Genomic DNA, 27,734 nt, shown 5'->3' on the forward strand with positions numbered 1-27,734 from the left:
GAGCAGTTCTACCATTATATACTCTGCTTTTAAACCTAAGCCACTGAATGCGACCAGAGAAAGTCACAAAATTTTTTGTTTTGATACCACTGTGAGTTTTTCTGTAGCTTTTTACTTGGATTTAGTTTCAAACTTAAATAGAAGCTGCATGAACAGTACAAAAAGGTCCCATTCCCTCTTCACAGATTCTCAGTTAATTGTTATGCTTTTTCCCATCTGATTTATATTGTCTCTCTCTCTCTCTCTGTGTAAAAATATAGGCATATATATATTTTATTTTCTGAGTCATTTGAGAGTAAAGCTGGAGACTTACCTTGGTTACATAGCTATTAAGTGGTAAAGTGGAGAATTAAATTCAGATCTCTTTTTTTGGTCTCCTTTGTATCTGGCACATATGTGGTGCTCTGAGAATGCTTCTTGACTTGACCAATGACTACACCTTACATGCTAGAATCTGTGTATATCTCGTCTCCTTTTGCGGTTTTAAAAGTATAGGTGCTTGAGCTTTGAAGTTAGACTCGCTGGATTTAGATCCTTGTTTTACCAGTTACTTACTAGCCGTTTGACCTGAGCAAGTTCCATAATCTCACTAAGCCTCTGTTCCCTCATTTCTGAAGTGGAGATGATAATAGTCGTACTTGTAAGGGATATTATTGTGAAGATTGGAGGAGACATTGCAGGTAAAGAATTTATCATGGACCCTCTTATTTCTGTTCTTCTTTTGTCCTACTACTCTGATTTAGCTATAAGCTTCTGGTTTGTCCTGGGCCATGATCTTTTACTGGCAGAGTTGATAAGACATCTAAGTGAATTTCTAGGCAGTTAGCAAAGAGAGACCTTTTAGGAGAAAGGTCTGGGCTAGAGTCATGTTTTGAAGACATTTGTGCAGAGCTGCTACTTAGAGCTTTGAAACTTGAACTTTGTACATAGGAAGACAGATTGCCGGTGATGAGATACTGAGATACAAGTCCAGGACCCACACACCTTTGGACATTTCAGTTTTCAAGTATTTTTTTATTGGCTTCTCAACTTCTGAAATATTTCAGTAATACCAACTTTTTAGCATCCGTAAAATGCAGGGTCACATACCTGGAAGTAGTATAGAAATTTCAGGTAGTCCAATATTTCTGCCCATTCCCTTCACCCTTTCCGAAGGTACTTTTTTTTTTTAATAAAATATTCTATCTTGTTAGATCACATATCCTAGGTTTTGATTCAGAAGATAACGGTCATTTAACATGGAGGGGGGAAGAGAAATCATCAAAGGAATTAATTCCAAAGTAAGATTTCATTAATGTTGTATTGTCTTTTTAGTCAGTAAGATGTCAGACACTATTCATTAGGTGATTGATTTATCAGAGAAGATGAGTAAAGGGAGATGCACCTGAAATGAGAGGAAGTGTAAATGATAATGAGAGAAAATGTAAAAAAATCACAAAAATCTTTGATGAATCTAGATGTTTAATTGCTGATTTGTATATGATTAAACTCCAAGCCATATTTTATCCTTTTAATGATTTGATAATTTTCTCAGAATAATTATCCCTTTGAAGGAAATGGGTTGCCAGGGCAGGACCTGTTGTCTGATTCCTTTTACAGAATGAGTTCCATGTAGATAAAAATTTTAATATTATTCTTTATGATGCTGTCTTCCTACGAAAATCAGGGGTAAAATATTCTAGAAAAATAGCACAGAACCTTGCTGATTTGTCACCAATATCCTTGGTTTGGTTGTCTCTAATAAGGAACAGATTCTGGGATTTTTCCTGGTGGTTCAGTGGTTAGGACACCCACACTTGCACTGCAAGGGGCTGGGGTTCAGTCCCTGCCTGGTTAGGGAACTGAGATCGTGCATGCCTTGTGGTACAGCCAACAACAAAGAAACAGTCCCAATTATAGGTATCTCTTAATACCTCACTCTGACTGAGCGTTAGAATTTTACATTCTAGAATTTAAAATTTTACTGTCTGATAATAGTGAGGAAGCTTACTTCTCAAGACCAAATCAATTGCAGTGATTATTCAGTTGACATTTTGGGATGGAAGCTGTTTTATATTTTCAGTACCATAATTCTTAAAATGAGACTGCTGCATAAATTGAGGGTGTGTGTTAATAAAGAGAGAACAATATCCTGTTTTGCTGCTTGTGTTTGCTTGATTTCACATTTGTGGTCCATCTTAAGAGAAAACAGGGGCTTCCCAGGTGGTGCTGGTGGTAAAGAACCTGCCTGTCAATGCCAGAGACATAAGTGACTCTGGTTTGATCCTTGGAGTGGAAGATTCCCTGGAGGAGGAAATGGCAAACCACTCCAGTAGTCCTGCTTGGAGAATCCCACGGATGGGGAGCCTGGCAGGCTACAGTCCATGGAGTCGCAAAGAGTCGGATACGACTGAAGTGACTTAGCACAAAGACAAAACAAAAAATATATATATGAATAACACAGAAACAAATATATTTCGTACTAACCAGAAATCTTGCATGTAAAATGAGTCTAAAGTGGCTGTCGGGTTTTTTTTTTTTAAGCCGAGGGGAAGGAAACTTGAGTGTTTGTTAACAGGAAAAAGAATTATTTTGTATTGCAGGTAAAATATTTTTTTCATTACCTGTCATTTGTTAGACCTAGCTCTTTAAATAGTTAGAAGAGATAAAAAGGTATTAAGTAATGTTCAAAGTACATAGGTAGCAAGATAATTGTACCCCAGAGCTTCTGTAAGGTGTTAGCCACAGCTGAACATTTTTAAATGATCGTAATCCCAGGAGGTCTAATTATTTCATAATTCACATTTGCTTAATTGGAATGTGTGTATTGAATGGACATTCCATCTTTTCAAGGGAAACCTTTATTGCGTAGTTAGTTGGTTTTAGAAGTTTAGAAAAAGCAGGGAAAGAAACCACGTTAACCACAGAAGTTATTCTCTGCAAAATACACCCACCTTGCAATAATACTGGCATAATGGCATAATTTATTCTATGAAATCAGACATTTGTATACCTGTCACGTGTGTATGCTAAGTTGCTTCAGCCATGTCCGACTCCTGGAGACTCTATGGACTGTAGCCCACCAAGGCTTCTCTGTCCATGGGATTCTCCAAGCAAGAATGCTGGAATGGGTTGCCATTCCTTGTCCAGGGGGGATTGAACTCACGTCTCCTGTGTCTCCTGTATTGCAGGTGGATCCTTTACCACTGAGCCACTCACTGGGGAAGCCCCACATGTCGCATATGTTACCTTTTTTATTTAAAAAACAAAACAGAGAAAAGTTCATAAAATCCTTAGTTGTTCATGAGAAATAGACATGTTGAAGCACTTGTTTTATCTCTTCCATTAGTACAGGAGGGTAACACTGACAGTATTCTCATGTGGTTTGGTTCTCACCCTCTGGAAAGGATTGAGGCAGAGTGTGTGATACCAGGGTGCTTTTTTCTCTCTAAAATATTTGTTTTCTCATTGGGGTGCCTTTATCTTTTCGAATTAGTGTTTATATGTGTATGTATCCTATATAGAGTGGAGTTGCTGGGTCATAGGATAGTTCTATCTTTAGTTGTTTGAGAAACCACGTATCTTCCACAGTGGCTGCATCAATTTACATTCCCACCAACAGTGTATGTATGAGGGTTCCCTTTTCTTCACATCCTCTCCAGCATTTGTTATTTGTGTCCTTTTTGTTTGATGACGGCCATTCCTGTTGACAGGTGTAAGGTGATAATCTCATTGTGCTTTTGATTTGTGTTTCCCTGGTGATTAGTTGCATTGAGCATTTTTTCGTGCGCCTGTTGGCCATCTGCATTTCCTCTTTGGAAAAATATGTGTTCAAATCCTCTGCCCAGTTTTTAATCTGGTTGTTTGTTTTTTTAATGTTGAGTCGTATGAACTGTTTATATCATTTGCAAATATTTTCTCCCATTCAGTACTCTGTCTTTTCATTTGGTTGATGGTTATTTTTCCTTTGCTATCCGTAAAAGCTTTTAAGTTGAATTAGGTCCTGTTTGTTTATTTTTGCTTTTATTTCCTTTGTCTTAGGGGATGGATTAAAAAAGAATTGCTATAATTTAGGTCAGAGAGTGTTCGGACTATGAGGAAAACTCAAGACTTTTAAAACTTGCTTATCTCTTGAAATTTTGAATCATACTTTCCTTGGTCTTGGGTTTTCCTGGTAACTCAGAGGTAGAGAATCCACCTGCCAATGCAGGAGATGCCGGTTCAGTCCCTGAGTCAGGAAGATCTTCTGGAGAAGAAAATGGTAACCCACTTCAGTATTCCTTCCTGGAAAGTGCCATGGACAGAGGGGCCTGGTGGGCTACAGTCCATGGAGTTGCAAAGAGTCGGACACAGCTTAGCGACTAAACAACAAAAACAACAAATCCTTGGTCTTTGATTCTATATGACTTAAAGCCAGGTTCTTGGGACTTTTAACTTGCTGGCAGTATTTTGAGGCTGCTAATGGAACTAGTTGGACTTCATCCAGCAGGTGTGAAACAAATAAGGAGCTGTTATAGGGCCCATTGTTGATGAAGTAGATACAATTTCAGCTGAATGCTAAATGGCTTCAAAGAGTATGGTGCCCAGTAGTTTATTTTGTGTTTTATAACTGCACATAGAAATAGAAGAGGAAAGTCTGATCTTGGAATGGCATGTATCCTAACAGGAACTTAAAATTATCAAAATGATCTCTATGTATTATTGAAACAAGATCCAATGCAGATTTGTGTGTTGACTTCTAAGTAGTTTTAAAGTTAATATGCTGCTTTTTTTTTCTTAATTTAGGGAGACTTGAAAATTACAGGTGGTTTTTTCAGCTTTTGAAGTAGTGAAAAGATACATGTAGGATATTTTAATGGTGTGGAAAAGGGACTACATTGATTTTTCTTGAAAGGGAAAGTTGCTCAGTCATGTCCGACTCTTTGCAACCCTATGGACTAATACATAATACCAATATAGAATCCATGGGATTCTCCAGGCCAGAATACTGGAGTGGATAGCCTTTCCCTTCTCCAGGCGATCTTCCCAATGCAGGGATCGAACCCACGTCTCCTGCATTGCAGGCAGATTCTTTACTACCTGAGCCACAAGGGAAGCCCTTCATTTTACTTATGTATAGTAATAATGTCTGTCTTAAATGACCTATCAGTTCAGTTCAGTCGCTCAGTCGTGTCCGATTCTTTGTGACCCCATGAATCACAGCACGCCAGGCCTCCCTGTCCATTACCAGCTTCCGGAGTTCACTCAAACTTGTGTCCATCGAGTCGGTGATGCCATCCAGACATCTCATCCTCTGTTGTCCCTTCTCCTCCTGCCCCCAATCCCTCCCAGCATCAGAGTCTTTTCCAATGAGTCAACTCTTCGTATGAGGTGACCAAAGTACTGGAGTTTCAGCTTTAGCATCAGTCCTTCCAAAGAACACCCAGGACTGATTTCCTTTAGGATGGACTGGTTGGATGTCCTTGCAGTCCAAGGGACCCTCAAGACCCTTCTCCAACACCACAGTTCAGAAACATCAATTCTTCGGCGCTCAGCTTTCTTCACAGTCCAACTCTCACATCCATACATGACTACTGGAAAAACCATAGCCTTGACTAGACGGACCGTTGTTGGCAAAGTAATGTCTTGGCTTTTGTGCTGTCTAGGTTGGTCATAACTTTTCTTCCAAGGAGTAAGCGTCTTTTAATTTCATGACTGCAGTCACCATCTGCAGTGATTTTGGAGCCCAAAAAAATAAAGTCTGACACTGTTTCCGCTGTTTCCCCATCTACTTCCCATAAAGTGGTGGGACCAGATGCCATGATCTTAGTTTTCTGAATGTTGAGCTTTAAGCCAACTTTTTCACTCTCCTCTCTCACTTTCATCAAGAGGCTTTTTAGTTCCTGTTCACTTTCTGCCATAAAGGTGGTGTCATCTGCATATCTGAGGTTATTGATGTTTCTCCTGGCAATCTTGATTCCAGCTTGTGCTTCTTCCAGCCCAGCGTTTCTCATGATGTACTCTGCATAGAAGTTAAATAAGCAGGGTGACAATATACAGCCTTGATGTACTCCTTTTCCTATTTGGAACCAGTCAGTTGTTCCATGTCCAGTTCTTACTGTTGCTTCCTGACCTGCATATAGGGTTCGCAAGAGGCAGGTCAGGTCGTCTGATATTCCCATCTCTCAGAATTTTCCACAGTTTATTGTGATCCACACAGTCAAAGGCTTTGGCATAGTCAATAAAGCAGAAATAGATGTTTTTCTGGAACTCTCTTGCTTTTTCAACGATCCAGCGGATGTTGGCAATTTGATCTCTGGTTCCTCTGCCTTTTCTAAAATCAGCTTGAACATCAGGAAGTTCACGGTTCACGTATTGCTGAAGCCTGGCTTGGAGAATTTTGAGCATTACTTTACTAGTGTGTGAGATGAGTCAATTGTGCGGTAGTTTGAGCATTCTTTGGCATTGCCTTTCTTTGGGATTGGAGTGAAAACTGACCTTTTCCAGTCCTGTGGCCACTGCTAAGTTTTCCAAATTTGCTGGCATATTGAGTGCAGCACTTTCACAGCATCATCTTTCAGGATTTGAAATAGCTCAACTGGAATTTCGTCACCTCCACTAGCTTTGTTCGTAGTGCTGCTTTCTAAGGCCCACTTAACTTCACATTCCAGGATGTCTGGCTCTAGGTCAGTGATCACACCATCGTGATTATCTTGATTGTGAAGATCTTTTTTGTACAGTTCTTCTGTGTATTCTTGCCACCTCTTCTTAATATCTTCTGCTTCTGTTAGGTCCATACCATTTCTGTCCTTTATCGAACCCATCTTTGCCTGAAATGTTCCCTTGGTGTCTCTAATTTTCTTGAAGAGATCTCTAGTCTTTCCCATTCTGTTGTTTTCCTCTGTTTCTTTGCATTGATCGCTGAGGAAGGCTTTCTTATCTCTCCTTGCTGTTCTTTGGAACTCTGCATTCAGATGCTTATATCTTTCCTTTTCTCCTTTGCTTTTCACTTCTCTTCTTTTCACAGCTATTTGTAAGGCCTCCCCAGACAGCCATTTTGCTTTTTTGTGTTTCTTTTCCATGGGAATGGTCTTGACCCTATCTCCTGTACAATGTCACGAACCTCCGTCCATAGTTCATCAGGCACTCTATCAAATCTAGTCCCTTAAATCTATTTCTCACTTCCACTATGAGTTACATTAAATTCTTGAAAAGAATATCATACAAACTAGAAAGTTTTAAGCACAGACTTGTCTTCTGGCATACTATTTTTAGATTGTCATAGGTTAATCTGCTGGTTGTTTAATGGCTTGGAAAGGGGAAAGGAACTAATTTAAACTGGATTTGTGTGTTCTACACGTGTTAAAGCATTCCCAGATTCTAAAAATTAAAGATGGAGATACTGGTAATTTGATTTTTACATGGGTGATTGGATTTCATATAATTGATATATAAAGGTTCAGGGCTTGTTTTTGTGATGTGGGTAAATGCAAGTCAAGTATTAATCCATTATATAAATATTTGAGTGCCTAGAACACCTGTTCTATGTAGGTGTGCCAAATACTAGAAATTTAGAGGTTAGCAAGACAGATGGCTCCTAAAATATGTTGTTATCAAAATATAGTGGGGCTGAATTACATGGTCTAACTTTGACCACAAAAGTGACTTGTGTATTAACATGTCTTGGAGCCTTTTTTCATTTCTTTCTATAGCACTCCCTTTCTCTTCAAAGTTGGGACCTGTATAATACGGAAGAACTAAGGAAATATGGCAAATACAGGTAAAGGTTCATGATTTGCTGTGTCCTGTATTAGAGGTTTGCTGGAAATTCAGACGAAGACCATGTTGATCTGACTTAATAGAGCTCTGAAGTGGGCTGTATTTTCTGACTCACATGTGTATGTGTTAACAGTCCCTTGGCAGTGTAGGTTAAGAGTTGATTTAGAAGCAGGTAGGTGATACCTGAAAATTTGCTCCCTGTCCTCCAAAATACATACACAGGTACACATACAGATGCCCATGTGCACATCCCATATTTGAGCTAGAGATTTTAGGTTTAAAATTGGATTAAATTTTTAGGCTTGAGTTGGTCATATTTCATTCACAGTATGAGTTGTTCTGATCCTTTTATTATAACTGTTTGCCTGCAGCATTTAGGGAATTGGAGTTTTGAATCGAGATCAGAGGAAAAGTTTGTAGAGCTAGCAGATAGGTTTGGTACTGGAGAGTATTTGACACATGCTATCTGAGAAAAAGTGAGAGAAGGCAGGGTTTGGGATAAAATAATTTTGCCTGTTTTCTAGTTGGGTAGAATCCATACTAGAAGGGTTAGATCCCTGGCTGGGGAAAATCCCCTGGAGAAGGAAATGGCTACCCACTCCAGTATTCTCACCTGAGAAATCCCAAGGACAGAGGAGCATGGTGCGCTACAGTCCCTGGGGTCACAAAGAGTCAGGCACAATTTAGCGACTAAACAACAACAGTTCTACAAGTGCCTATTCAAGTGCCTTTTTTTTAAACAAGGTAGCGTTTGGTGCTATATCAAAGATTAATCTGATACAGAGCTTGCCTGAAAGAAGGCCACAGTTCAGTAACAGTGCTCCTGACTTGGAATTAGCTTAAGGACCAGTGAATATTCTACCAGTTAGGTTGCTCATACCTGACAGAGGGTGTATCCAGATTAGTATAAGAGACTAAATCATCCCTTCTTCTTTGTCCTGACCCTTGTTTTCCCTCCAGTTCCTGCCTTTGTCTCTTTTAGGCTATGAGCGAGGTGATGTGTTTTTCTGTTCCTTTTCAAGGTGAACCGTTTGTGAGATTTCCTACTAGAGAAATCTAGTAGGAATCTAGATTCTACTACTACTGTAGTATCTACTACTACTACTACTACTACTACTACTAAATCTACTACTGTTCTGGGCCTCCTGACAAGTAAAACAAAAATGGAGTATAGGCATAGGATGCAAATAATGATTGTGTAGTCAAAGCTGTGCTCTTAACAGCTCTTGCCATCTTGCAGAGACTGACTCTTACAGTTAGTAAAAGACAATTGAAGATAAATTAAAGTGAGGGAGAGTGTGTTAAGCCATTGGAGGGAAAGGAGAATGTGAAATCAGTGAAGTGGTATGTCGCTGTCAGGATTTTCTTCTTTCTTGCCTGTGTTCCTATTTTCTCTTTTTTTTTCTCCCCCTTTCCTTTTTTCCTCCCTCTCTTTGTGGATTTAGACCACTGAAATGTTGTATATTATCCATTTATACCTGGGCCTCTCAGTGATTAACATTCTCTTGTCTTTTCCAGGTGCTCTGTAGTCATTGTGGCATGTCCGCTTATTGTGGGCAGTGCAGGATTTGCTTGGGTGGGACGTTTGTTTTATTAACGGTATTTCCCTTGTAGGTTACTGATCACTGATTATCTCTTGGCTTTGGTAATGCTTTGCTACCTGGCATACCCAGAAATTAACTTAATTTGGAGTTTTTAGCAAGGACACACCCACTACCGCGTATCCAGTTGAAGAATAGCTGTGCTGTCTTGTAGAAGTTTGTCTCTAACTGCATAGAGTAACAGGGTTGAGAAGAGGTGGACATTCACTTGAATCTTTAGCTCTCACATCGATGTTTTAAATGAGAGCACTGCTTCTTATAATTGATTAAAATGGATAGTCACAAATCAGTTTAGACTGCTGTTGGGTTGGATTTGAGTGTACAGAGATGGCTATAGGAAATGATGGTTCTCTTGTTCGGTATCTGGTTGAACTCCTTGAGAACATCAGGTCCAAATATTTATTTTTCTCAAGTATAATTTTGAAATTATAGAAAATTGCATTAATAATACAAATAGTTCCCATCTACCCCCTGGCAAGATTCACTCATTGTTAACATTTTGCTACATTTGGGCTATCACTTTATTTTTTTCTGAACTTTTTGAGAAGTTGCGTGCATCCTGTCCCTTTACCATGTAGTACCTAAAGACGTGTATTATCTAAGAACAGCATTCTTATAGTTTCAAGGACATTCCAGTTATCAAGGAAATTGATACAATACACTTCTTTAACACACAGCCCACATTCAGATTTCTCTAGTTTCCTCAGTAACGTTCTTTAATAAATTTTTTCCAGTCTAGGATCCAATCTTCAATCATTTATTGACTTGTCATGTCTCTAGTTTCCTTTAATCAGAACCCTATCCTTAGCCTTTCTTTGTCTTTTGTGACACTGACACTTCTGAAGAGTGACAGACCATTTATTTACGGAATCTCCCTTGATTGGGATCTGTCTGATGTGTCCTTGTGATTGAATGTAGGAGGTGTCGCAGTGATTGGATGTAAGAGGTGAGCAGGAATGCTGCGTTACTGCGTGTGATTCTCAGGGCCTCTCATCAGGAGGAGTGTGTCCACTTGTACTCTTTGCAGTGATACCAGCTTTGATCTTCCCATTAGTGTGGGAAAGTTACTGTTTTCCTTTTTCCAGTAAGCAATTTCTGGGGAGATACTTTGAGATTTAATATATGCTCTTCATCATCAAACTTTCATCCTCAAAAAATTTTAACATTCTTTGGCAGTTTTGCCAGAATCTATTGTTAGTATGGTGGTTGAAGTTCAAATCTTTGATTGCACAAACCCAGTAGTATAGGAGGGAGTCTGTTCCAGCTGTTGGTTTCCTTGGCTTTATAAAGTATTTTGTGTTGAACTGGATTTTCTCTTCTGAGACTTTGACACATTATTTCAAATTTTGTACTTCTATGCCACTTGTGAGATAAGCCTGCTGTTTTCTTCTTTGTAACAGCCCCTCAGAATGCATTCCACTTTTGTCTTTTCTCTCAGTTACTACTCCCATTTCTAACAGTTGTTTGTTGTGAGAGAGAGCTTTCCTGAGTTTATAATCATACTCTTGGTTTCCTGCTAACACTCATTTATTAATGTCATAGATCTAGCACCAAATCCAGATACCAGTTCCAGATATGGTTTATATCAGTTCCAGATACGGTTTATTCACTACAAGATTGCTGTTGCTTATAATCTAGTTTGAGCACGAGGCTTTGGAGTCGAATAAATCTGGATTCAAGTTCTGTCTCTTCAACTTATTAGCTCTGTCCTCTTCAGCAAGTTCGTAACGTCTCTGAACTTGAGTTCCATAATCTGAAAAGAGTTGGTAATAATTGCAGCCACCTTTTAGGGGGGAATGAGGATTAAGTGTGCATGTAAAATTCTGGGAATGGTGTCTGTTGCACTGTCATCACTCATCAAATGTTTATTGTTATTATATAGAAAGGATGCTTCTATTTTTACACCCAAGATTGGTGCAGTTTATTTTTAGCTGTTGTTTTTTATTGTAGGCTCATTTAAATCTGTGGTGAAAATGAGAACGTTTTAGTGTTACTGAAGCACAGTTAGACTCTTGAATAAATATTTTAACTTATGTGAATATTATTCTATCAGTGACAACTTTGATAAAGTTTAGAGTCATTTCTTAAATTATTTATATGTCCATTATAAGTAGATTATAAAGTAACAAACATTTGAGTTATTTTGACTGAATCCTAAAACCTTTAGCCTTTTAGTGCATAGCAAATACACAATCAGTTTTTCAGCATTAAATAATATTTTTAAAATTAGCCAGTGAATTTTGAGTGTTTGTATGCTATTTATTACAGCATTTTAAAACCATGTTGTTAATATAAATAGTAAATAACTTTGTGAAATCCTAAAACTTTTCCTAAAATTTACTATGGAAACTGAGTTTATTAATACACACATATTGGGGGAACAGTTATCCAGGTATTTTAGGACATATTGATTGAACACAATTTTATTTTCCAGATAAGCTGTCTAGAACACTTGGAGAACCTGTTTCAATAATTATAATATAGGAATTTGAGTCTGTGGGGAAATGTGCTGTAACCTTTCATTGTAATGTTAGAAGTATAGCTCCTCTTTGTATCACAACAGGACCAAGAGTCTTATTCTCCTTAGTCAGAGGGTCCCCAGGGATATTCTTGGTACACTCAGGGCACCCCATTGACTGTCTCTTTATAAAAAAAGTTCTTTCATTGGTGGTTATTTATGCCAAAGAAATAAGCTAAACTTTAGGGAAAAAAAGAAAGACCTAGTTTTGCTTACTTTGAGTATAAATGATTATAAAAGGTAGAAAAATCTATATGTTACAGTTACATATTGTTCTGTTACATACATTGGTGTCAGATAGCAAGTGAAATGTTATTCCTGATTTTACATTGCACCCCTTTTTATGTAGCTGTAAGAGTGAAAGCACTCCTTAAACTTGTAGACAATTAAAGTGTGCATAGTTAATTTGAACTGTCTCAACTCTCTTTCATGTTAAATGTGTTACAGGAATGAATCTGAAGTCTGCTGCAATAAAACACTGAAGGCTTTAAAATGTTTTCTTGCATAAAACTCAAACTTTAAGTAGCTGCTTATGAGGCTAGGGAAGGGAGGAAGCTAATGTCTGTCTCAAGATACAGGACAGCTGTTTGCTCATCAACCTCAACTGTGTGAGTAGACTTAAGCCTGTAACACTGTGTACTTAGGCATAATAATAACTTACAGTTTTAAAATCTAAAGTACTTAAAGATACACTTAAGTCAGCATGATGAGGTATTTTTTAGGGTCTGTTTTTTTCTGGTGGGTAGAATGTTGAGGGTGGAATGGGTGATAGGTTTTTATTTATAAAGTATTTTTGAGAATAAAACTTAACAACTAAGTATCATTAGTGACCATGCTCTTTTTTCATTATTCTATTATTGTGAAGCAAAAGAAGAAAATTCTGTAGATCACTCTATTTTATAGTTGATTTCATCCTTTTAAAATAAATATTTTAATCAATCATAAAATGTATTTTGGAAGTATGATGTGTTAGATATTATATAGAAAATAGTTCTTGGAAATAATTTAATAACTTAAATTGTAATTAATAATTTTTATAATGTCTGTGTTTAATCAGAGAGAGTATGTACTTCAAAATAAAGGAACTCTAGTTTATTGAATGTAGTTAGAAGTCTTTTACACGTGCCAACTTTGTTTTTAACATAGTTAATATAAATTCCTGTGGAAAGAAGAATTCTCCTTTTTCTCTTACTAAAAGCTATCACCTTAAGAATCATTTTGGAATAGAGGGGTCTGATTTTTTTTTTCTACTTTCTTTTTTTGTTTTTGTATTGGGTTTTTTCCTCCTCCTTCATGGATTTAGGAGTAAGACTTTTTTTTTTTTTTTTTTTAGGAGTAAGACTCTTAATTGAATGTTTCCCGCAGTAGAGAAACGTATGGTTTTATAGAAAAGATAATTAAAATATAAGACATTGCCATGAGCAGTGTGATGACCATGGAGGTTAAGATTTGTCAAATCTTATTAACTATTTAGGGAACTATGAAATAAAAGAAATGCTGTTTGCAGTAAGATGAGCTTACTTTCTCTTTCACATCAGAATGTGTTGACTGAAGGAAAATAAAAATTGACTGATTTTAGAATCAGTGAGTGAGGAGGCTCTTAGAAAGCATAATGAAGAACATGTAGTGAATATGGATATTCTTATGAAAGTAGTCAAAGAGTACATGCCAGAAATGAAGAGAGGAATATAGATACATTCAAAAGTAGTTAAAAAACTTGAAGTTTCAGTCTGGTCGATTTTTTTTTTTTTTTTCCTTTTCTGGGCTGGTCAGTAAATGGACAGTACTGTATGAATCCCCAGGGGTTACCTTAGTCCTAATTTTTCAGTAGCTCTAAAGAAATCATGTTTAATGATGACAAGTCTCACTTTAGTAAGGTTTTAAGGTCTATAATATGAGGTTTAACTCTACAGTTTACAATCATTTGGTATTTCCCCTGTAAAGGGTGAGTTTAATTTGGTACTATTTTGTGCAGTACTCTAGCACTCTATGCTCTTCTCTTAGTGTTTCTTTATTGTCGAATAAAGAAAATGTAGGTGAAGGAAGCCTTTAGTACATACTTAGTGAAAGTTTGATTTATTTATTTTTTTATTGAAGGATAATTGCTTTACAGAATTTTGTTGTTTTCTGTCAAACATCAACATGAATCAGCCATAGGCGAAAGTTAGATTTTTAAAGATAAAATTAGGCAGAAAGGACACACAGTAGGAAACAAGAGAAGCTTGTATATAACTATGGAGGATTTGGGGGAAACTGTATGCCAATAGATTGGTCCTGTTTACATTTCTCCTTCTATCGCTCTGAGATGATTCTTCGTGTCTGTGTTATTATTCTACTGAGCAGGTAGAGCAGAGTGCTGAGGAGCTAATTAAGTTTCCTGGGCTAGGAAGTGCTTGCAGGAGAGAGTGAGCACCATTCGTAAACTCTGCTTCTGCTCTGTCCCTGGCCTGCCCTACCCTTAGCATACCACATAGGCTTCTTGTTGATCTTGCACTCACTTCTGTGACAGAGTTTTGCCTAGATCATATGTATATTTTAACTTCTTATGTTGTTGTGTCTTGCAATATGCAGTAACATGGAGTTCCTGAGTTACACTGAAAGCCATGTAACATGCATGGTTAAGGGCCCAGGGTGTACAGTCAGGCTGCAGATTCAGATCCTAACATGATAGTGAACAAATGACTTAAACCTTTCTGTGACTCACTTTTCTAATCTGTAAAATAGATACAGTAATAATTTGTTACCTGATATGGGGTATTGTGAGGTTTAAGTGAGTCATCGATACTTGCAAATTATTACTTTTATTATTAATCTTTTGTTTCTTCTTTGAAAGGAATAATAGTAAGTGGCCTATTCCAAGTCCTTAAAGTAATCAGTTGTAAGGCTTTAGGATCTAGAATTGGAAATTCAAAAAGGAGGGTATTTTCAGTTGGGTATCATGGAAGATCTCTCTTGATCAGTAGAATAGAGAACCTTACTCTCCTGCCTTCTGTTCTCCTTCTGCTGTATTAGCTAGCCAAGTTTCAGTTTTCAGTACACATATGTGGCTAAGTGTATTGGACAGTGCTGTTCTAGATGGTTGGATTTGAATCTGTAATATATTTACTTTAAACATGGCATATCTTGATGACACGCAGCTGTATTTGTCTAGAACATGAAAGATTGGTCTTGGTGTCAGATGTAACTCCACACAAGAGGAAGAAAGGAAGGGAAAATACTTACTGAGGAATATTGGTTAAAGTTAGGAATATTTTCTCTGAGTTTTAGGTCAAGTGATTTTTAGGCACTTCAGCAAAGTCAGTATCAGTTTAGTCACTCAGTCGTGTCTGACTCTGTGACCCATGGACTGCAGCACACGAGACTTCCCTGTCCATAATCAGCTCCCGGAGCTTGCTCAAACTCATGTCCGTTGAGTTGGTGATGCCATCCAACCATCTCATCCTCTGTCATCCCTTTCCCCTCCTGCCTTCAGTCTTTCCCAGTATCAGAGTCTTTTCCATTGAATCAGTTCTTGGCATCAGGTGGCCAAAGTACTGGAGCTTCAGCATCAGTCCTTCCAATGAATATTCAGGACTGATTTCCTTTAGGATGGACTCACTGAATCTCCTTGCAGTCCAAGGGACTCTCAAGAGTCTTCTCCAACACCACAGTTCAAAAGCGTCAATTCTTTGGCACTCAGCTTTCTTTATGGTCCAGCTGTCACATCATACATGACTACTGGAAAAATCATAGCTTTGACTAGAGTCATTATAATGATATTTTAAAATAAGGCATGGATGGATGAACTAAGCAGTATTGAAGGTCTTGAGTTCTGTCAGTTTAATGCTGGAAGAGTGCTTTCTAATCTAGAAGCACCTTTGAAAGCTTGGCAATGTAATGGATGGCAAACTTAAGTCTCTCAGGAAGGACTCAGTACCAGTGTTTTATTATAAGAGAATCTTCCTCTGTTGGAGATGGTCCTGCTAAACCTTAAAGTAGTCTGGAGTCAGCACTGGTCATCACTCATTGTGTGTGTAGAAATGTGGTGTGTGTGTGTGTGTGTTTCTGCTGCTTCTAATAGGAAGAAGTAGAAACATGGTTTTATGTTCTGTAAGATTTTGCTGTTTTCTGGAATCTAATCAGGGGCCAGAACACATTGGAACAGATATCCATTCTAACTGAAAAAGGGAAATGGGAGATTATTTTAAAAGAGATGTGAAAAATCTCAGGGAATTGGCAAGAGGTTTACAGCTTTGGTACCTTTTTCTGTGTTTGGTGTTCTTCCTCTTCTCCACCACCTTTTCAGATTGGGCCATTGGGTCAGGTTTTCCCCCCTCTCTACTTAACTTTTCTGGAAATATCCTGTGGTACCAGTGGGGCAGTTAGAGTTAAGACCTGAAGGTTGTACATATTGTATTAAAAGGGAGTTGAAGGAGTCAATTGACATGCCTAACTTCAGTTTCTTTAACTGATTAAAAAGAAGGGAGGAACTCTATGAAAGTAGAGTGTTTTGGGTGCATTTTATAGTTTTGTGGGTCATAGGGATTATTGAAATTAAAAGTGACATCTGTGTATATACATGAAAGTCACACATCCGTATTCCTATCCTAACACTTGCACTGATCCTTATAAGCAGAGCCGTCTGTCATAACTTTCATCTTTTATGGTACCTCAGAGAGCAGTAGGCAGCACAAGTGTATAAGCAAGGCCCCTTAAATGAAGAACTGGGATAAAAAGAAAAATCGACCTATAATCATTTAATTTTGCTGTATCTTTTCTGATCACACTCTAAACTGCATAGTTTTGAAGGTGTTTTTTCATGTCTTATATTTGAGTGCCTCTTGTGTACCTGCCATTGCTCTGGAACAGGAATTGGCAAACTGAAGCCCATTACCACCTCTTTTTGTTAATAAAAGTTTTATTGGAACAGAGCTATGCCCATTTATTTAGTCGTTTGGAGAAGAAAAGTAAATGAAAACACATAAATATGGGAACCAATGGGAAGATTTGACTGGGTTCCCTATTTTGCAAAAAAAGGATATTGAATTGTTTTGTGCAGATAATGACTATGTCAAATTCTTTAAGATATGCAATATGGAACCTGCATAAAATTGAGAACATAAAATTGACTACAACTTTCATTATAAAATAACAACATGGTGTGCCAGCTTAAGCACATTGCTAAATGAAGCCCTCTCTGAGTGAACTGAATTAGAAAAAATACCCCGAAGCTCAAGAGAGTGAGGCTGAGCATCTTTGTTCAGGGCACAAACTGTATAACATTTAGTGGTCCTTGCTGGCAAACCTAGATCCTGTCTCGAACAGCAAATTCAGTTTCTTTAGAAGGAGCCTATTGCAGCCTATTTGCTTTGGGGTAAATGCTTATTTCCTGCAGGTTGTAGTACAAGGCTGCTACTTTGCAACACAGTTTAATTCACGTATTCAGCAAATACTGAATATCTACCATGTGCCAAGCATTTTTGTAAGTTATCAGTGGACAAAATGGACAGAGTCGCTGCTGTTACAGAGATAACATTTTAGTAGAGGGAAGATAGATGAAATAAGTGTAATTTAATAGTAAAGATTAAGATAAGGGCACTGAAGAAAAATAAAACTGGATAGGGTAATAAAGGATGCTGGTGGTTATTTCAAATAGGTGGATGAGGGAAACCCTCCTTCAGAAGATGACAGGTGAGCAAAGGCCTGAAGTAGATGAGGGACTCCTGTCCTCCTAGTGACTTCTGGAAGGTAGAAGTTATAGCAGTTACAAAGGCCTTAAGACCGGAGCATACCTGGCAGTGTATGTGATCCGGAGGAGTGGGAGAGAGGAGGTCAGGTAATGGGGGAACAGATTATAAAGCGCCTCTATGTCGGTAGGGAGTTTGGCTTTTACTTGGTCAACTGGAGGATTTTGAGCAAGCATGCAGTGTGCTTTGTTTTAGATTTAACATGATCACTGGCTGCTGTGTTGAAAATACACCATAGGAAGGTAGTAAGAGAAGCAGGGGAGACAGATGTATCAATAACTGTATTGGTTATCAATAACCATATAGCACATTACCCCCAAAACTTAATGGCTTCAAACAACAAACGTTTATTGTCTCACGTGGTTTCTGTGAGGAATAGAGAAGCGGCTTAGCTGTGTAATTTTGACTCAGGGTCTCTCATGAGGTTGCAGCTCAGATGTCAGCAGAGGTTGCAGTCATCTGAAGACTTCACCAGGACTGAAGGGTCTGCTTCCAGATTCACTCACATGCCTCGTGGCCTGAGGCCTCAGTCACTGAGCAGTTGGGTCCCTCCCTACAGCACCGTCGGGCCTTCCCCAGAGCGAGTGATCCACGAGAGAGAGCAGGGCAGCAGCCACAGCGTGCAGCGTCTGCCGTGACTACGGACCATCACGTGCACAGCATTCTTTTGTTATCCAGACCAACACCCAGAAAATGCGGGTGGGGACTACCAAGGGCCTGAATGCCAGGAATCCTGGGGCTCTCTGGGGGTCGCCTTGGAGACTGGCACCTGGTTTACATGGTATTGTCTCAGTGTCATCACAGCAAAGCCTGCCTCTCTCTCAGCAGTACCAGTGAGTTCCAGGGAGGAGTGACTGAGTCATAGGCCAGACTCGGATCACATGCCCACCCCTGAGACAGGTCTGGCTCTGAGGAGGCGGGGTTAGACCTATCTCAGCAAGTGAGAGAGAGGTTCTACTATCTGAAAGGGTAAGGAGGAAAATGTACCAGGCAGACAGAAACTGTCAGTTCAGGAATATGATATCTTCATGTCCAGTTATTAAATGCTTTTATAATGATTAAGACACCATGGATGTTATTTATATAGCCTTGGTGAATAGAAAGCAGTGTGCTAAATAGAGGACAGTTTGTACCAAGAACCTTGCTGTCCTTTTTCCCATCATAGCTACAACTCTGTGTAAACTATACCTGCTGTTAAAGATTTGTGTGAAATATTGCCTTTCATAGTTTTTTCCCCTTATTGGGTGATGAACATATACTTAATTAAGAGATGAAGGTTAGGGAGCAAATAATACTTTAAATTTACATTGTCTGGATTAGAGAGAGTCCCACAGTTAGTAGGACCTCTGCCCCTGGGAGTCCCAGGCCCACCTAGACTCCCCACATTCTCTCCGGTGATGATTACATTAACACCATTTGCTTATTTAATCCAGGAATTGGCAGACTTTTCGTTCATCACCTATTTTTGTTCAGCACATGACCCAAGAATGGCTTTTGTATATTTAAGTGGTGAAGGTAAAAACCAAGAGGGACATTTTATAATGTGAAAATTCTAGGAAATTCAAATTTTGGTGGTCATTAAGTTCAGTTCTATTGGAACATTGTTGGTGGCTGCTTTGATGTGACAACAGTGAATTGAATAATTGTAACAGGTTGCATGGCCTTGAAATCTAAAATATTTACTATTTGGTCATTTACAGAAAGGTTTGCTGGCCCCTGATTTACACATTTTTGAGTGCAGCAGAGTAGAGTCATCTAAGGTGGGAATGCCAGTCAGTTTTCCTGAAGCCTATCTTCTTCACCTGGAAGCACCATAGTGGCCTCAATTTGTGAGACCTGTTGTGCTGGTCAGTGAAAACGTCTTTATGTCAATAACCAGGGAAGTGAGGTTTGAGTATACTAGAATTGGCTCAGAGGTCTCTTATCCTTGTATAACTTAGTGTGTTGAAACTGATGGATTATTTGCAGGGAAGGAATATGTGGTATCCCCCAGGATGTCATCCTCGTGTTAGCTGGACTCAAGCCATTTTGTCCTTCAGCCCACACAGCAGCAGGAAAGACAAGCTAACATAGGGGCCTAGGAACTGCTGTACAGAGAGAGAGCTGCAGGGCACCCTCAGTACAGTAGGAACCCTAACTCAGAGTGAACAGGGTAACCCTAGACTATCAGAGTGAACAGCATCATCACCACGTCTTCTACTCTTTCATCTGTTCACTTTATAAATGTCCCTAGGTTTTCTATAACCTTTGCAGAGATTCTTGACCCCCAGAACATATGTCTCTTGCCTATATGATAGCTGATGGAGCCAAATGCTGAGAACCTCTGTGGGAAATTACTATATGCTATCAGGAGACATTAATCTCAAACACCTGTGACAGAATGGGTATTCTTCTTTGATCAATTATTATTAATAAAACAAATTACAGAAGAGTGTTCAACTACTTTGCTCTTTTCTGAGATTTCCATTTGATAAAATTGCAGAGGATTAGCCAGTTTTGAGTGGTAAAGGCCAGGGGCAAAGGGAAAGCTTGTCTTATCACTTTGCGCCTGCAGTTTTAGTTCGAAGTTTAGTAGGCATTCTTATGTAACTCAGCATGTATATTTCTTTCTTCTCCTGAAATAAATGGTAATGATTCCAAGTTGAAAAGGTTGTAGGTGTTAACCTAAGAATTAAAACTCTGATGCTTATGAGCCAGGTAACTAACTGAAAGTGAAGGTAGCCTTGAGTTGGAGAGTATAGGCTTTCTCTGAGAAGGATCCAAGCTGATAGGTTTAATTTTGGGAACATCAGTCTACTGTTGTCAGGTTTTGCTATTTTCAAGAGGAGCTGAAAATCTGAGATTTTTTATTTGACATTTCCCCAACTTTTGGAAGTTAACAACTAATTAAAAAAAATTAATATGTGCTGGCTAACCAAACATGCCTGTGGGTCAGATTTCACTTGTTTGCCAGTTCACAACTTCTGTATTTAATTTGTCATTGTAAACCATATATCCTCCCTATTTATTTCAGGAGGAGGGAGAACAATGAAATGAAAAATTATACGTGCCTTTTATAACTGGTTTGGATTACTGATCATTCTTGCTGGGTGACTGTTTCAGTATATGAATCATGGGTACTGTGGTTGAAACATTTTTCATCAGTCTGTTTTCTCCCCTTTTCAATGGAAAATAACCCTTTTGGGGGGCCTGATGTGAATAGTCCAACAAAAATGAAATGTGTGTATTCAACAAAATACTTTGTATTATTCATAGTAGGCAAAAAGGGAATTTGAAAAGGGAAATGACTTGTGTACCTGTAAAGCATTTGAATAATGGGTGAGCTTAAGTGCCCCCAAAAGGTGGTACAGAGAGTGTGTGTTGGAATACAAAACAGAGGAGGATCGAGGTGGACAAAAACGAAACCAGAAGAGGTAGAATTTAAGCTGATTCCTGAATAGGATTGTTGTAGGCAAAGTGAAGAAGCGGATGGCATTTATGAAGGAAGGAGCAGTATGAGTTAGAATTATGAAGGAAGGAGCAGTATGAGTTAGATTTTTGTTTCCAGCAATGAGCATGATTTGTTTCAAACAGATGGGAGCAAAGGAGCCTCTGCTTTTAGGCAGAGCAGAGATAGAGCAGTTACTGAGTTTCCACTCTGTGCCAGGTACTCTATGGATGCCTTCTGTATACATTGTATTACTTAATCTAGTTATATAAATATGAACACCCTTTTAAGGAGTTGAAACCTAGGGAAGTTTAGTAACATGTTCAAGCTCTTATAGGCAATAAAAACAGCAAAGCTGGGCTCTGACCCCAAGCCTATTCACTTTGCACTCGGCATTTACTTTGCAGGGAAATTGGACTGGTTACGGTAAATTATGTAGAGCTCAGAATCCCAGGTCTAGTACTCCTTCCTGGGGCAAATATAGAATAACTAAACTGGAAGAAATATGATGAGAACTTGGTGTTCTAGGAGAATTTAAATAAATGGATATTGAGGAGAGGCAGTAGAACAGAAGGAAAAATACTATTAAAATAGCCCAGGTATGAAATGAGAATCAGAATTGGGATGAAAAGAAAAGAGCATGAGATATTTCCAAATGAAAATTATTGGAACTTGGTGACTGAAGTCTAGGGAATGAAGTAGAGTGAAATAAGTTTGACATGTATTTGCAGTTATAATTGAGTCTATGTTGCATTCATTCATTGCCGTTCTTTTGTCAGAATTTTAATAATTAGTAATGAACTTTCTTTGTCGTCTTAAAAGTATTTGATCTTGAATTTTTTATGCTAATGAAAATTTCTTAGGTTAAAAGACATATAGGAAAAAAGTTTCTCAAGAACTTAGTTAAGCTAATTAAAGCTGCATAATGAAAAATTTTAAAAAGCTGCATATTCAACCTTAAGGTTGAGTAAATGAATGAAATTTTAAATTATCTTTAAATGAAAAGAGTAAGAATTCGTGAATGTTCCCAAATTTGTAGGTTTGGCAGGACAGGATGGACTTTGAAAGTCATCCTCTTTAAATTTTGTTTTTGATTGGAAAAAAAAAAAAAAAGGACATTGACCTCAGAGCTTACAGATATGTGGCCTTGGGCAAGTTACTAACTTTCTCTGAATATCAGTTTTCTCATTTAAAATGGGGATATCACTAATACTGACATCATAGGGTTCTGGAGAGAATTAAGTGAGGTAATATAAATAAAACAATGAAAGTGGTTTGTGGCCCATAGTAAGCTCTGAGTAAGTATCTGAGGAAGGTAGAGAGGACAGTCAGGTGTGGATTTGATAATGAATGTTAAGAGTCAAATCACATTTTCTGAATTCTCTTCTAATTCGTACTTTTTTTTTTTTCAATTCCACCGTGCTGATCCATTTTTCACAGTCAGGTGTGGATTTGATAATGAATGTTAAGAGTCAAATCACATTTTCTGAATTCTCTTCTAATTAGTACCTTTTTTTTTTTCAATTCCACCGTGCTGATCCATTTTTCTCTGGCGATCTCAGTCTTTACCTCCTTGGATTTGTGGTTCTATCTATAATCCCACAATACCTAGAGCAATCAAGGAATTGTTCTGCTTTCTCCTTCTCTTTCCTCTTTTCCTTCCTGAATGCCAGGTTTGTGGGCCCTTCCTAGTTACCTACCAAAAAAGTACCAGAGCATGGGGACACCAGACTTTCAGTTTCTCCAGAGCCACCCCATCTTTGCCACTACACTTAAAGATAAACTAGGACACCCTTTTGTGGCTCTTGGTCTTTTTTCTGAATCCTCATGAAAAGTTACATTTTGTGGCCTAACCATGAATAAATAAAACTGATTTTTTTCCTTTTATTTCTCTCTTCTTTTCCTGTGAAATCCTTTGTGCTTTTTATCTGCCATGATAATAGTTTTTGAAAGCTTTTGACTTAAAAAATTACTGCTGATTTGCTACTGTGCAGGGTATTTTGGCTTGGGGAAATTGTTACAACATTTTGAATTTTAGTCTTACTGTTCAAAAGCAGAGATTGTGATACAAAAAGCTTCGTGGTCATGTTGTACTTCTTACCTGTGACTCTCTGCTTGAGTTTTTATAGATATAAGATAGTTCTCTTTTCTGCTGCTGCTAAGTCACTTCAGTCGTGTCCGGCTGTGTGACCCCATAGACGGCAGCCCACCAGGCTACTCTGTCCCTGGGATTCTCCAGGAAAGAATACTGGAGTGGGTTACCATTTCCTTCTCCAGTCTCTTTTCTGGATGCTTGTAATTGCCAGCATATACTGAAAAATTTGTCAGTACTGGTAGGGAAAGTTTTTAATTCTTATATAATTTTAATGTCATTAATATGCAGTATAGAATAGTTGGTGATTTAGAACAGTGTTTCCTGAGAATTCCCTGGCTGTCCAGTGGTTAGAACCCGGCACTTTAACTGCCAGGGCCCAGGTTTGATCTGTGGTTAGGGAACTAAGATCCAGCAAGCCGTGAAAATAAGTAAGAACACTGAGTCTCAATCTTTTTCCTTTATAGCCCCCCCACCCCACTCCCAGGAGTCTTTAGAAACAGTTTTTTCCTTATTGGCTTCCTACCTCCATAAAAATTTAATTCCACAGATGCAGTTATCTATAGTATATATTATATGTACATCTGTTTTATACATACAGAGTAAGGGGGTTTTGTATTCCCATCTCCAGGGTCAGAGTCTGTCTTCTTGAGCTGGTGCTGCTTGCCGTGCTGGTTACAGCAGCAGGTTCTCAGAATTTTTGGTTTCAGGACCTTTGAGTTCTCAAAAGTTACTGAGTACGTTGAAGACTTTTAGCCTTTGTCTGTCATATCTTGTGAAAATTTTATCATATTACAAATTAAAGTGTGAGAGAATCACAAATATTTATTAGTTATTAATTTATTTAAAAGTTGTTGTGAAAAATAACTCCACCTTCAAAGGGTTCAGTAAGAAACATGATATTGTTATGCATTTTTGCAAGTTCTTTAAGGTCTGGCTTAGAACAAACAGCTGGATTCTCATGGTTGCCTCCGTATTCAGGCTGTTGGTTCATGGGGTTGCAAAGAGTCAGACACGACTGAGCAACTGAACTGAACAATGTTTAAAAAAAGAAAGCTGGTGTCATACAGATATGTAGGAAAAGGAAGGAGTATTTTGATAACCTTTTCAGATAGTAGATGTCTCTCTTCTTTGGTATTACACCAAAATGTGACAATTTGTAGTTTCTTAAAGGGATAAGTTACAGTGTAGAATCTCATACTGTGTAAAAATGTTTTGTCCTGTTACTCTGAAACCCATAGGTCTATCTTTCCCTTTGAGTGAGTGTTTTGTTCATGAATAATTTTGTACCATAGTATGTTGGTCATTTAGAAAATATTGATTTCCTGGCTTATGCAGATCTCCCAAATGTTGATAATAGAACCAGTACTCACATGTCATTAATATCACCACTAATCAGCTTCCCTGGTGGCTCAGATGGTAAAGAATCTGCCTGCAGTGCAGGAGACACGGGCTTGATTCTTGGGTTGGGAAGATCCCCTGGAGAAGGAAATGGCAGCCCACTCCAGTATGCTTACCTAGAGAACCCCATGGACAGAGGAGCCTGGTGGGCTACAGGCCATGGGGTCACAAAGACTAGGACATGGCGGGGCGACTAACACTTTCACTTTCACTTTTTTCACTAATCATTTTAAGAGACTCTCTAAAAATTATTTGTCAAGCTTTTTTACTTTATTATTTAAATATTGTCCTTGGCAATAAATACCATTAGTTATTTTTCTTGAAGTAACAGGCTTCATTCATTTCTGAGAAAATATCTGATATAATCAAGTCTGAATAATCAGAAACAAAAAACCTGTTCTGTGAAGATGACTCAGCTTGTAACTCAAATAATTGTTCAAGTGCTTTTTCTTCACTCACCATACCTCTGTATGCCACAGGAATGCTTTATGTGTATTTCCCAGTTTGTCACACAAAATATTAACAAGTTGTGTGTGTTCGGTCTCAGGATTTAATAAATTAAGAATTTTGCTGTGACAGTATGATGATCAAGAATTTAGTAATGGTACTGTATGTCATGGTTTGACTCCTTGATGAGGCTCCAGGTTCTTACCACCTTTGCTGTTTACTCATCATTGGATTCTGAGATGACTTGGCTTCATAAAGTAAAAAAGATGTTTTTCAAAATCTCAGATTCTATTCCTAGGCCTAAACCTAAACCTGCTTTGTTTTATAATTCAGTCAAATGCATTATTGCTCTTGGTTCTGAAATTTGCATTAAACCCACCCCATTCACCCCTCAATCCACAACAGTGTTTGCAGATAATTTAGGTGAAAAAAAAATCTGTTAGTGGGAAACAGTGAAGGTTTCTTTCATTGTTTATCAATTCGAGAAGACTTCAGTGGCAAAACACTGTCCTTCATTGTTAGTCTTATCATTTATGATGTTTGAACATAGACTTCTCTGTAAAGACACCTATACCCATTTTGGAGTAACCTTCATTTCATTTGGGAGGCTTTTTGTTGTTGTTGTTTTTTAAATAAGATAGAACTTGTTATTACCTTCTGTCATGTTATTCATGCCAAAGAACCGCTTGCTGTATGGGAGGAATGGCACACAGGGTTCTTCTGTCTGCTGTAATTGATTATTGCCTGTGGTTCCCAAACAATTCCTCTGCCTGTTTTTAAATTTTAAGTACTTTAAATATTCTGTCCCCAATTATATAGTAGTATCTTCATTTAAGAGGATTTTAAAAGTACAAAGAAGATACACATTAGAAAAAAAAAAATCTGTTAGCTTTCCCATCCTTAGATTTATTCTTTCTGATCCTTGTTGATGATTAATAGGTTTTTCAGCATTATAAATAAGCTGTGAAATACATGCCGTGTGTATATACACATAATGTATTTATAATTTTTTTCTGATTCTACCCAAGTTATTCTGTTGAAGGAGATGATGGGTTCAAAAGGGCAGTCTTTCACAAGGCTCTTAAGATGAATTGTCAATGTCGCTTTCTAAAATGGCTGACTCACTTTCTCATTTTACCAGTGTTCTATTTCTCCACATCTTCACCAGCATTGATATTATGTTAAATGCTTTTTAAACAGAAAACATTATGCAAGTTAAAACAAACTTTTTTAAGCAAAAGTTAAGTGATTAGGCCTTACTAATACAACAAAGAGAAAACTGTATTTCTCATTCCTAGGTGTCCAAGCTGAACTAGACTTAAAGGATTTTTCTTAACATTCTGATGGTGTGGAGTCTTTAGATCTTTCTCTAGTTCATAACATTGTTTGAGCCAGTACAATCCTCCTTTTGTACAGTGAGGGTCGGAGATAAAAGTTCAGTTTTTGTATCCTTTCGATATTTTTTTTTCCTCTCTCTATACCAGACAGCTGTAGAGTGGTTTGGGGAGGAGTATATGTGCATTTTCCTTTATTACATAAAGCGGATTTGGATAATATATGATTGTAGTATGTATCAGAGTTCTCTGCTCATTCTGTGTAAATTTCAGGTGTGCAACAGAGGAACATGGCTCAAGAAACTAATCACAGCCAAGTGCCTATGCTTTGTTCCACTGGCTGCGGATTTTATGGAAACCCTCGTACGAACGGCATGTGTTCAGTGTGCTATAAAGAACATCTTCAAAGACAGAATAGTAGTAATGGTAGAATAAGCCCACCTGGTAAGTAGTTCTTACCTGGTAAGTAAAACACAGCGCTGTTCATAACTGAGATACACCTTAGTAGCACAGGATACCCAGCACCTCTTCCTGCTTCCACACTGTACTTAAATTACTACATTTACATCAGGAAAATGTCTCATTACATATTGTAATGATCAGTGGTAGGGCAAGAGAAAGAGGAGTATCTCCACTCATTGAAAGGAACTACTGTAGATCCATTTCAGTCTTACGTGCTGTGCTCAAGAACTCTTATCTTACTAATTAATAAAATAGATGCACACTCCAAGTATGTAGAGCTGTCTTGGAAAATAAGCTCTGAAGGAGTGGGGGCTGTAGGAGGACCTTGATTCTTTTCTCTAGGATGACTTCTGAGGCCAAGGTAGTTGGAGGAGAGAGTTCCACATGGATAGCCACAGATGATTTCAGAGAAAGCCTTCCTCCATTCTGCATAGGAAGGAGAGGTGGGGGCAGTTTGACTCAGAGAAAAGGGTGTTTGTTCATCCCCAGTTCACTTGAGTTCTTTATGCGTTTTTATGTCAGAGGATTCTCCTGGAATTGATGTGGCTTTTGCTTCAATGATTGTGTAAAAAGGGATTTTGAACATGAACTTTACTCATTTAGGATAGTTCTCATGTAGGTTAATGCCTGAATGTAGGTTTCTGTGGTTAATGAAAGTGCAGGCTGTTACTTAGTTCATTTAAAATTGCTTGTGGAGTCTATTTCATCATTGCTTCCTGTTCAAGCTGGACTTTAAATTTTCTTGAGGCTAAAATCAAGTGAATATAAGTTACTTATATTGTTTTGTAAAATCATTATCTACATTTTTGCCTTATGAAGAACAGGTAAAATAATATAACCTGAGTGCAGATTTTAATTCTGAACTTAACATTTGCCTTACTGCTGAATTCTTTTTTATTTTAAAGATCTCATTGTGCACTATTATTTGGAAGACATTTATGAATTAAAGAGTTTGTGCGATAATCCTAAAAAATAGTAGTTTAGGTCTT

General features: G+C 38.0%; 1 protein-coding gene across 4 annotated transcripts in view; it reads left to right on the forward strand.

Moving 5' to 3' along the window:
• ZFAND6 (zinc finger AN1-type containing 6) overlaps positions 1–27,734 on the forward strand; it is a 54,946-nt gene that overhangs the window by 18,920 nt on the left and 8,292 nt on the right. For 2 of the 4 annotated variants that reach the window (XM_027520773.1, XM_027520775.1), the window contains exons 2-3: positions 12,304–12,464; positions 26,557–26,727. In XM_027520773.1, the coding sequence (XP_027376574.1) occupies positions 26,574–26,727 (154 nt within the window). In that variant the 5' untranslated portion in view covers positions 12,304–12,464; positions 26,557–26,573. The remainder of the gene's footprint in view (positions 1–12,303; positions 12,465–26,556; positions 26,728–27,734) is intronic. The other 2 variants (XM_027520772.1, XM_027520774.1) reach the window with 1 other exon arrangement.

The sequence above is a fragment of the Bos indicus x Bos taurus genome, chromosome 21, assembly GCF_003369695.1.
Source record: "Bos indicus x Bos taurus breed Angus x Brahman F1 hybrid chromosome 21, Bos_hybrid_MaternalHap_v2.0, whole genome shotgun sequence".
Lineage (NCBI taxonomy): Eukaryota > Metazoa > Chordata > Mammalia > Artiodactyla > Bovidae > Bos > Bos indicus x Bos taurus.